This window comes from Macaca nemestrina, chromosome 1 (genome assembly GCF_043159975.1).
Source record: "Macaca nemestrina isolate mMacNem1 chromosome 1, mMacNem.hap1, whole genome shotgun sequence".
NCBI classification, from domain to species: Eukaryota; Metazoa; Chordata; class Mammalia; order Primates; family Cercopithecidae; genus Macaca; species Macaca nemestrina.
In genome coordinates, this window is record NC_092125.1 from 197,938,243 (window position 1) to 197,950,609 (window position 12,367).

At 39.0% G+C, this 12,367-nt stretch overlaps 1 protein-coding gene across 6 annotated transcripts in view; it reads right to left on the reverse strand.

Annotated features, from left to right (window-relative positions):
• The window catches only part of LOC105494707 (argonaute RISC catalytic component 3), a 143,998-nt gene that overhangs the window by 125,592 nt on the left and 6,039 nt on the right, over nucleotides 1–12,367 (reverse strand). For 4 of the 6 annotated variants that reach the window (XM_011763419.3, XM_071096103.1, XM_071096101.1 and 1 more), the window contains one exon: nucleotides 4,813–4,984. In XM_011763419.3, the coding sequence (XP_011761721.1) occupies nucleotides 4,813–4,958 (146 nt within the window). In that variant the 5' untranslated portion in view covers nucleotides 4,959–4,984. Of the gene's footprint in view, nucleotides 1–4,812; nucleotides 4,985–5,672; nucleotides 5,920–8,232; nucleotides 9,395–12,367 lie in introns of those variants that run through there. The other 2 variants (XM_071096100.1, XM_011763418.3) reach the window with 2 other exon arrangements.

The window sequence follows — 12,367 nt, forward strand, 5'->3', positions numbered from 1 at the left end:
CACTAGCATTTCCTGGATATTGTGCCTAAGAGGACTCCAACTAAAGGGGCAATTGTTTGGCTATGTCTTTCTACTATGATGATTAATGCCTTAGTGCCAAATATTTGTTCATGTGGCATGTGGACAAGAAAAACTTCATGCATGTTAATTTAAGTATTAAAAAATTTAAGTCACTAAGAAGAGAATAACTATGACTTTATAGAAGGCAACAATATTTTTTTTTTTTGAGACGGAATCTTACTCTGTCGCCAGGCTAGAGTGCAGTGGCATGATGTCGGCTCACTGCAACCTCTGCCTCCCGGGTTCAAGAGATTCTCTTGCTTCAGTCTCCCGAGTAGCTGCCTGTAATCCCAGCACTTTGGGAGCATCACTCGAGCTCAGGAGTTCAAAACCAGCCTGGGCAACATAGGGAGACTTTGTCTCCTGTAAATAAAAATTTTTTGGCCGGGCGCGGTGGCTCAAGCCTGTAATCCCAGCACTTTGGGAGGCCGAGACGGGCGGATCACGAGGTCAGGAGATCGAGACCATCCTGGCTGACATAGTGAAACCCCGTCTCTACTTAAAAAAAAAAAAAAAATTTTTTTTAAATGATCTTGGTGTGGTGGTGCCTGTAGTCCCAGCTAGGAGGCTTAAGTGGAAGGATCACTTGAGTCCAGGAGGTTGAGAACGCGGTGCGCTATGACTGTGCCACTGCGCTTCAGAGCCTGGGAGACAGATTGAGACCCTGACTTTTTAAAAAAAGAAATAAAACAATTTAATATTTTGGATAAGTTAAATTAGACATAACTGAACCACTGCATTCTGTCCCTTAACTGTTTTGCTAATATTGAAAAGGAATTGTTAAGTTCTATCTAGTCCCTTCTAATGCCTAGAATTCCAGTTGTTGAAGCATAGGAACTGAGCCACCACACCAGTTTCAGAAGACCACCAAGTTTTAACTGACTAGTCATGCAGTAATACTGTAAAAACTGAAGACAAAAGCAAGTCAGCTGAAGAAAATGGAATAAGTTTTGAAGATGTTGACATTAAATCAAAGCAATATTATTAACAAAGTATAAGGCTGATTTATGCCATTTTTAGAATCCCAAACAAGTCCTACAGATCCTATAAAAACTTGGGCCGGGTGCGGTGGCTCACGCCTGTAATCCCAGCACGTTGGGAGGCCGAGGCGGGTGGATCACCTGAGGTCGGGAGTTTGAGACCAGCCTGACCAACATGGAGAAACCCTGTCTCTACTAATAACACAAAATTAGCTGGGCATGGTGGCACATGCCTATAATTCCAGTTACTCAGGAGGCTGAGGCAGGAGAATCACTTAAACCCAGGAGGCAGAGGTTGCAGTGAGCAGAGATTGTGCCATTGCACTCCAGCCTAGGCAACGACAGCAAAACTCCATCTGAAAAAAAAATAAATGAAAATACTACTACTACTACTAAAAAAAAAAAAACTTGGCCGGGCGTGGTGGCTCAAGCCTGTAATCCCAGCACTTTGGGAGGCCGAGGCGGGTGGATCATGAGGTCAGAAGATCGAGACCATCCTGGCTAACATGGTGAAACCCCGTCTCTACTAAAAAATACATAAAAAAAAAAACTAGCCGGGCTTGGTGGCGGGTGCCTGTAGTCCCAGCTACTCGGGAGGCTGCGGCAGGAGAATGGCGTGAACCCCGGAGGCGGAGCTTGCAGTGAGCTGAGATGGCGCCACTGCACTCCAGCCTGGACGACAGAGCGAGACTCCGTCTCAAAAAACAAAACAAAACAAAACAAAAAAACAAACAACAACAACAACAAAACTCAAAAACATGATAAAATGATTAAAATTTTAATGAGAAAAATTAAAAAACTTCCCACTTGGAGACATTTAAATTACAAATCTAAATTACTGGTACCGGCAAAAAAATGTAAGATAAAGCAACCTAAAGACGGAATGTAATTAAGGGATGTCAAAAGAATCGTTAAAACCAGAATGTACCACACCAATTTATGATATCTATTTTTCTCACAAACTTAATACAATGAGCACATACATATGAAATTCTATGCTATACAACTTTATATACACATATATAATACACAAATTCTCCTTTACCCACCCCTCCACCAAAAAAAAAAACCCAAAAATGTTAGGCAGGAGAAAGAATAAATGTAATAAACAATTCTGCTCTGGCAGGGCACAGTGGCTCACACCTGTAATCCCAGCACTTTGGGAGGCTGAGGAGGGCGGATCACAAGGTCAGGAGTTCAGGACCAGCCTGGCCAACATAGTGAAACCCATCTCCACTAAAAGTACAAAAAAATCAGCTGGTCGTGGTAGCAGGCGCCTGTAATCCCAGCTACTCGGGAGGCTGAGGCAGGAGAACTGCTTGAACCTGGGAGGCGGAAGCTGCAGTGAGCGGAGATCGCGCCACTGCACTCCAGGCTGGGCAACGGCGCGAGACTCAAAAAAATTCTATTCCTTTTACTTAATATTTTTACCACAACATCATTTCCTTGTAACTCATCTGGCATACTAAAAAAACTTGAATTGACCTTCCTCAAGCTCCAGATCTTTACTTAGATTAACTAATGCCTTTTTATTTTTATTTATTTTTTAGATACATGGTCTCACTATGTTGCCCCGGCTGGAGTGCAGTGGCTATTCACAGGCACAAATACAACACACTGCAATCTTAACTGCTGGGCTTAAGTAATCCTCCTGCCTCAGCCTTCAGAGTAGCTGGGACTACAGGCCCATGGCCCAGCTTAATAAATGCCTTTTTAAAATGTAAATATCTACCAGAAGGGTCAGCATTACCCTTCACTCAAATCTACACATTAATGACCCAGTTTTGAGAAAAAAGAAAAAGGGAATCTCCATGAGAGTACAGCATGAGTCAGTTAAGTCCCCATAAGTGGATGACGGCTCACAGAAAGATATAAAAGACAGTGAAGGGAGACCAAGACCAAGACTAGCCTAAGATCCTAGGAGATAAGAGTAGGGCACTGAAAAACCCATGTTCCAGTATAACAGCCCTCTAGAACATCCAGTTTTCTTTCCTGTCCCCTATCATCACACTCATGCCATTTTATAAGCATTTCATTCACTTTACTGAGTATTATGTGCCAATCACTGAGCTGACATGGGGTGACAAAGATGACATAAAACACTACTTTTCATGAAGGGGTTATACTGGGGAAAGGGAGAAAAATAACCACAATGCACTAAAAACGCCATAATGGAAGCATACACCAAGTACTACTAGGTCACAGAAGAGTAGGGCACTACTCTTTTGACTTGCGTTGTTCACTTTAGGAACATTCGCGTGTCAATCTGAAGTTTAGGAAAGAGGTAGAGGCAAGGGCAAGATTAGGAGTCATCTATCTATTCACAGATAGTATCTTAAAGTAGTATCTGATAACATGTTAAAATAAAAACCAACAACACCTATAGGAATGTTGTAATTAACATGTAATGCAGAGAATCTTCCCCTTAAGCCTGGTTCACACTCAATACACCTGGTTCTTCTCAACCATTATGCTTTTGTTACTGCTATCCTTCCTTCAAAAATAAATAAATAAACAAATAAAAAAAATAAAATTATATGTATGTTATTTTTACTACAGCTAACCAAAATTTTACCAATTGTTTTAGATTAACTTCTCCTTTTACAAAATACTTCCTAATGACTACCAAGTCAGGATTCTGGAGTTCTGATTTCACCTTTCCTACTTGAAACGTGTGTTCTTGACTAAATCCCTTAACCTTTCTGGATTTCAGCTATAAATAAAAAGGGTATTGGATTAGTTAACTTCTTAAGAGGTTCCTTCCAACTGTAATACTCTAGGAGTCTTCCTGACCTCACAAAGAACTCTGCATTACATGTTAATTACAACATTCCTATAGGTATTGTTGTTTTTTAACATGTTACCACAAAGTCTTTTAGTGCTCATTCATTTTCAGGTATAGCAGAAATATTAACAATTAGGATGACAAGCCCAAGAAAAAGACCTTCGTATTTCTTAGGTATCTTATCTCCTCTACCAAATTACAAATTTCTTGAGAGAAACAACATTCTTTTTCTTAAATGTCTTAAATGAAGACTCTTAATAACATTTATTGAATAAGAAAAGGTTGGGATCATAGAAACCAAAATGCTAAACTGAATATCACATTGTTTTTTTTTTAAATGTGCTGTCTTTCCTTTTAAAAACAAAATCCAAACAGATAGTATATACCCAATCATAAATTCCTCTTATATTTCCTGTATTACCTAAACCACATCCAGGAATATAAATGGCATTTTGGGGAGGCGAGAGGAAGCTTACTGAAAGCAGGCTGATAAATCTTTATATACCATCTGTACTTATTCCTATATAATAGTAAGAAACAGTCGGGAATTGGGAAAGGAGAAAAGAAAACATGAAACCACTATTTCTACTCCCCACTGCTATCATCACTACCATCATCTTAAAGGGAACATTATGAAAGTGGTGCATAAGGTAGGTGAGGAGAAAAAAGCAAGCACGGACATATTACCTAACAGCAAGGAAAATGATGTGCTCATGATGTGCAGCCTGATTTCAGGAGCATGTAAAAATAACTTGGATCTTTTCTATTATCACAGGGAAAATGTGAGCTCATGTTATAATAAAATAATTTCAAAGATTTTTTCCCCACTATCACACCTCTCAAGTACAATCAATTTTAAAACAAATTACCAGATGTTCTTGGTCAAACTGTTACACACTGTAATTGTTATTCAGATACACAAGATAAACATGGATAATTACTAAGGAAAAAAACAGCAAAAGATCTTTGCAGTTTCATGATTCTTACCTGTTCACTCTCCTAGGACACTTGTCTGGTTTAATATCTACCTCATAGAGGTAGACATCAATCTTTGGGATTTCAACTTGAAAACAGTTAGCCAGAAGTTTAATGGGTTTGCCCATGGTGCCATAGCCAGGTCTTCTGGGCACCATGAGTAGGGGCTGGGCCCCAGCGGGTCCTGCCAGGGGAAGGGGAAAAACAAGAGTCACAGTTATAAGCTGTATTCCAAAGCCTGGTCGACCAGAGTATATTAGAATTTTAAGTACAGCTGATAATGGCTAAAACTTAGTTCTGCAAGATGACATCATTCCTAACACTTCAACTTCTATCACCCCAGATTTCCTCTCTTCATTAAAAATAAACACACAGAAAACTGTATGCCTCTGAAAAACTGTTCTGCAAAGGGCACAAACCAAGGTGACCATGAGCAAGCACAAGTCAGACCTAAAGAGTGTGAGACCAACAGCAAAGTAAAGTTAAAGAAAGTAGAAGAAAGGGCAGGGCATGTGGCTCATGCCTGGAATCCTAGCGCTTTGGGAGGCCAAGGTAGAAGGATCACTTGAGCCCAGGTGTTTGAGGCTACAGTGAGCTCATTTGGTGGAGATGAAACATCATTTCCACCAAAAAAATACAAAAAAAAATTACCTAGGTGTGGTTGTGCGAACCTGTAGCCACCAGCTACTTGGGAGGCTGAGGCAGGAGAATCACTTGAACTCGGGAGGTGGAGGCTGCAGTGAGCTGAGATCACACCACTGCCCTCCAGCCTGGGCAACAGGGCGAGACTCCGTCTCAAAAAAAAAAAACAAAACAAAACAAACCCCGTCACAGAATGACAAACACTATATGATTTATATGATTCCACTTACATGAGGTACCTAGAGTAGTCAATTTCATAAAAAACAGGAAGTAGATGTGTGGTTGCCGGGAGCTGAGACATGAGCAAACAGGGCATTGTTAAATGGATATAGTTTCAGTTTTACAAAATGAAAAGAGTTGTGGAGATTGGTTGCACAACACTGTGAATGTACAGAACACTAGTGACTGTACGCAAAAATAGTTAAGATGGTAAATTTAATGGTATGTATATTTTACATTTTTTATCAAACAATTTTAAAGAAAACCTAAGTGATATCCAGCATTAAATTTTTGAAGCTCAAAATACAGCTTTGTTAATCAAAATTCAAACAATAAATTAATAAATGACTATTATCTGAATAAACTAAAAATTACATTTAAAAAAATCTTAAAAGTACTCCAAATAAATTAAATCCACAATTTAAAATACTTCCACACACATACAAAAAGATTCCAGATCCAGATGGCTTCACTAGAGAATTATACCAAACATTTAAGGAAAAAAATAACACCAATATTATACAAACATTTCCAGAGAACAGAAAAAAAGTAAACATACCTCAATACAATTTATGATGCCAGAAAAATTCTGGTACTAAAACCTGACAAACACACTATAAAAAAGGAAAATCATAAGCTAATCTAATTTATGAATATACATGCAAAAATCCTAACAAAATGTTAAATTAAATCCAACATCAAAAGAATGAGTTTGTATCAGGAATAAAAAATTGCTCTAACTTTTTATTCAGTGTAGACAAAAATAGACTAAAATGCTGCCTGAATCATTTGTTTTTAAATTTTGCTTTGTGTTTTTTAAAAAAATCTCTTCAGAGGGCATAATCTTTCCTATCCTAGCCTGAGGTAAGTAATACTGTACAAATTCTGTACTAGCCCTTAGTACTGGCTCTGCCAATTATCTAATCATTTGACCATCACCAAATACTCTCCCTGAATTTGTTTCCTGATCTAAAAAATGAAAATACTTGACCTGCCTCCTTCTTATGAAACTTGTCAAGATCAAATTAGAAAAAGCACAAATTCTAAAATTTATCAAGTTCTGACTATGTCTCGGGCAACGTGCTAAATGCTTTTATTTTCCACCATGTCCGGTGGAAAATAAATACACTAAGTTTTTGTATTTCTGACAGAGATAGGGTTTCACCACGTTGCCCGGGATGGTTCTGAACTCCTGAGAACAAGTGATCTGCCCACCTCTGCCTCCCAAAATGCTGGAATTACAGGCATGAGCCACCACGCCTGGCCTGCTAAATGCGTTTACATGCATTATCTCATTTAATCTTCATACCAACCCTATAAAGGAAGGAATCATTTTACAGATGAGGAAAACTGAAATAATTTGCCTAAAATTTTTATAGCTAATAAGAAGAATTGGGATTGTAACCTGCCATGCTGGACTCTCTGTTCTGTTCCATTAGTTATTTCTTTCACCAATACCACACTATCTTGATTACAGCAGCTTTAGAGTAAGCCTTGAAGTTAGATAGTGTCAGCTCTCTGAGTTCTGAGTGAAAAAGTGTTATGATCTGATTTAAAAATGTTTTTTAAGTATCATTCCAGCTGCTGTATGAAAAATTATACGTAAGGGTACAAGCAGGGAGACTAGTCAGCAGGCTATGTGGCTGTCTAGGTGAAAGATAATGTTGGCTAGGATTACAGTAGTACAGTTAGGGGAGTGATATGGATGTGGAAAACATTCAGAAGGTAGGCCTGACAGGAATTGTTAAATGGACTAGATATGGGGTATGAGGAAAAACATTCTCAGGGATTTCTGGTCTGTACAACTGAAAGAACAGAAGAGTCATTTACTGAGATAGGAAAGACTCAGTGATAGTAGCAAGTTTAGAGAGGAAACCAAGAGGATTTTAAGGACATGCTAAATTTGAGGTGTCTACAAGTAGATGAATAGTAAGCAGTTAGATGAGTGTGGAGTTCAGGGGAGAGGTCCAGGCTGGAGGTGTAAATGTGGGTGTCCTCAGCATATAAATGTTATTTAAAACCACTGGATTAGAGATCAGACTCTAACATGGATACAGAATACTAACCCCTAGGATACTTCCAATATTTAGAAATTAGGGAAATGAAAACAGCAAAGGAACTGGAAAAGTAACAGCCAACAAGGTTAGAGAAGGACCTGGAGAGAGTGGTATCCTGAAAACCAAACGGGGAAAATTGTGTTTCAAGAAGAAAATGTCATTAGATGTGGATGAAATAAAATGAAGATTTGGGAACTACTGGGTTTAGCTAAGTCTTTGTTGACCTTGATAAAAACAATTCCAGTGAAGTGCTTGGGACAAAAAACCAACTGTAGTAAGTTCAAAAAGAACAGCCTGAATTTGATCAAGCCCTTGGATCCACTAGCAGTTTATAGGAAATTCAAAGCATTATGTTAAATTACATTGTAAAGATGGAACTAGCAAAATCCAGATTGTGAAAAATTCTAAAAGGACAAACAACCCATACATTGCAGAGGAGAAAAACAAGGAGAGAAAACTTGCCGATTAAGATACTTAAAAGACATATCGATCAATCACAATGTGTAGAACTTACTTGGATTTTGAATCAAAAAAATTTTTTAGGCCGGGCGTGGTGGCTCATGCTTGTAATCCTGCACTTTGGGAGGCTGACGCGGGTGGATCACCTGAGGTCAGGAGTTCAAGACCAGCCTTGCCAACATGGTGAAACCCCATCTCTACTAAAAATACAAAACTTAGCTGCGCGTCATGGCGCGTGCCTGTAATCCCAGCTACTCAGGAGGCTGAGGCAGAAGAATCACTTGAACCTGGGAGGAGAAGGTTGTAGTGAGTCAAGATCATGCTACTGAACTCTAGCCTGGGCAACAGAGGGAGACTCCATCTCAAAAAAAAAAAAAAAAAAAATTTTTTAAAGGCAAACAGTTTAAAAAATAGTATGTGAGACAAGTAAAAATTTGAACAATGATTAGAACATTTTATGAGTGATTATTCTCATTTTGCTGTGATAACAGTACTGTATATTTTAAGAGTCCATAACTTTTATAGTTACTACTAAATATGAATAAAATCATATTATGTCTAGAATATACTTCAAAAATATAAAGGAGAGAAAAATAGAAGAGATGTGATTGGACATGGGTTGATGACTGGGTTTGGGTGGTGGGTACAATAGAGTTTATTATACAGTTCTGCCTATTTGTATACATCCTAAAATCTCTATAGTAAAATATCATTAAAAAAAAAGAGAGAAATGGCCATTTCCTTTGCATGTGTCATCTCTTTTCACTATCCTATTGTACAGATAAGAAAATTAAGGTTAAGGAAGATTAAATGCACTGCCCAAAGTAGCAGTTAACTTTTTCTGATAGACTTTATTTTTTAGAGAGGTTTTAGGTTCACAGCAAAATTGAACAGAAGGTAGAAATTACCCATATGTCCCAGGCCTCCTGCCCCCACACAGGCACAGACTTCCCACTATCAATATCCTCTACAAGAGGAGTACATTTGTACTCAAACCTACACCGACACATCATTAATAAATTTCAGTTAATTTAAGAGCCAGGATCTGTCTCTAAAACCCATGCTTTTTACACTATATCACACTGTCAATTTTTCCTCCACTGTCATTATTTTACCTTGTGTTTTTTAAATAATTTGGCACAAAGGGAAATTCTGTTGCATAATAAGCAATGAACAGAACTCTATAGATACTAATCAAGTTTAGTATCCAGAAGATATTTTTTTTTTTTTGAGGCAGAGTCTCGCTCTGTCGCCCAGGCTGGAGTGCAGTGGCGCGATCTCGGCTCACTGCAAGCTCCGCCTCCCGGGTTCCCGCCATTCTCCTGCCTCAGCCTCCCGAGTAGCTGGGACTACAGGCGCCGCCACCACGCCCGGCTAATTTTTTTTGTATTTTTAGTGGAGACGGGGTTTCATTGTGTTAGCCAGGATGGTCTCGATCTCCTGACCTCGTGATCCGCCCGTCTCGGCCTCCCAAAGTGCTGGGATTACAGGCTTGAGCCACCGCGCCCGGCCTCCAGAAGATATTTTAATGTAAATTAGCAGATGAAACAATTCTGTCAATATAATGAATTATACTTCCAATGAAGCATATTTTAGTTATTTAACAAATACACGTACTGCCCACTAGATTTGAAAATATAGCTACACAGAAATATAAAGCACTATGTGGACTTTCTCTCTATATCAAACTTTTCTTTCAGCAGCTATTGTATGTACTGGATAATAACTAACCAAACTAAATTTCAAACACAAAACCATACATTTTCAAAGCATGTGTCCATGTTGTTCACTCTTCTAGTAATCCAATATGTATCAGTTGGAAAGTCTAAAGCTAAACAATAGCCTACAGCAAATGTGACTGATGAAAAACAAGCAGTGAATAAATAAAAATCAACTATAACATATACTATAGCCAATTACCAAATTATAGCTATTCACTAGGAATGTTTTCTTTAATATTCATGGAATACCTATTTCAACAATTCTACTTCTAAGAATTTATCCAAAAGCAAGCACTGGACCAGTATACAAAGACATATGTACTAGAATACTTACAAAGTTTTAGTCATAATAATAACAAACTGGAAAAAATCTAAACCACTATCAATGAGACTGATCAATATACAGATAAAATTAAATGCTATGTACTCAGTATAAATAATTATACTGTTATACAGATGTAAGTAATGATATGGGAAAGATGACGCATTACTAAGTGGAAAAAGTAGGTTAAAAACAATTCGTATGATAAATAGACAGACAGATGGATCTCTGGGAAGATATATAAGAAAGAGTTAACTATGGTTTTATCTGGAGGATAGGATCATATTTTCATCTTCTATTTGAGACATTCTTATTTTGTTTGTTTTTTTAAAGTAATAAACATGTGGTTATTATTTTATAATCAGAAAAAGAATGCATTTTTGGGCCGGGCGCGGTGGCTCACGCTTGTAATCCCAGCACTCTGGGAGGCCAAGGAGGGTGGATCACCTGAGGTCAGATCTGGTTCAAGACCAGCCTGACTAACATGGTGAAACGCCATCTCCACTAAAAATACAAAAATTAGCTGGACAAGGTGGCGGGCACCTGTAATCCCAGCTACTAGGGAGGCTGAGGCAGGAGAATCGCTTGAGCCCCGGAGGCGGAGGTTGCAGTGAGCCGAGATCATGCCACTGCACTCCAGCCTGGGTGACAGAGCAAGACTCCGTCTCAGAAAAAAAAAAAAAAAAAAAAAGGAATACATTTTTGTTTTGGAAAAAGAAATATACTCTGTTGATCTCAAAATATAACTTAATGAATTCTCTCTGATTTTATACGTGTTAAGTCTGCAAAGCTAAGTAGTAAACAGCACGGAACTTCAGGAACCTCCTACCTGCTAATTCCACTTTTTCATTCAATCAATCTGTCCAAACATACTGCACTTATTACTAGGCTCACTACAATTAAATAATCACTTATAGAACATTCAGCCAGTTGAAGGTTAAGCTTATCAGATGGCAGCAGGGAAACAATTTATTTCTTTTTTTGAGACGGAATCTCACAATCTCGCACTGTCGCCCAGGCTGGAGTGCAGTGGCGCGATCTCGGCTCACCGCAACCTCCGCCTCCCAGGTTCAAGCACTTCTCCTGTCTCAGTCTCCCAAGTAGCTGGGATTACAGGTGCATGCCACCATGCCCGGCTAATTTTTGTATTTTTAGCAGAGACAAGGTTTCACAATGTTGGTTAGGCTCCTGGTCTCGAACTCCTGACCTCGTGATCTGCCTGCTTCGGCCTCCCAAAGTGCTGGGATTACAGGTGTCAGCCACTGCACTCGGCTGGGAAACAATTTTTTTTTGAGATGGAGTTTCACTCTTGTTGCCCAGGCTGGAGTGCAATGCTGCAACCTCAGCTCACTGCAATGTCTGCCTCCTGAGTTCAAAGGATTCTCCTGCCTCAGCCTCCTGAGTAGCTGGGATTACAGATGCCTGCCACCATGCCCAGCTAATTTTTTGTATTTTTAGTAGAGACGAGGTTTCAACATTTTGGTCAGGCTGGTCTCGAACTCCTGACCTCAGGTGATCCACCAGCCTCAGCCTCCCAAAGCGCTGAGATTATAGGAGTGAGAAACAATTTTTAAAAGGCATTTCCTCCCTTGAAAATAAAAGGGGACATTTCCCTTGTTATTAGCAAGAACCCATTTTGCAATCTATTCTTTCACCATTTTTAAAGTTCACAGAAATACTATGTCTCTCTCATATTGTTAGAAGATTCAGAAATCAGTTAAAATTACCAAGTATTAGTAATGACTCAAAAGTAGTATTATGTAAGCCTACAACTGAGAACATATTCTCGTAAAATTTCTTCCACAAATGAAAAACCTAAAAATATGGGTGGGCATAGTGGCTCACTCCTATAATCCCAGCATTCTGGGAGGCTGAGGCAGGAGGATCACTTGAGCCTAGGAATTCACGACCAGCCTGTGCAACATAGTAAGACCCCGTCTCTACAAAAAACATTTTTTTAATCTAAAAATATCTCACATCAAAAGACTGTAGATACCACGTTCTGATTTCCCAAGAACTTGACAATTTGGATGATGTATAAAATAACTGGCTGACGTAAAACAAGGAATTCTAGGCCAGGTGCAGTGGCTCATGCCTGTAATCCCAGCACTTTGGGAGGCCGAGGCGAGTGGATTACCTGAGGTCAG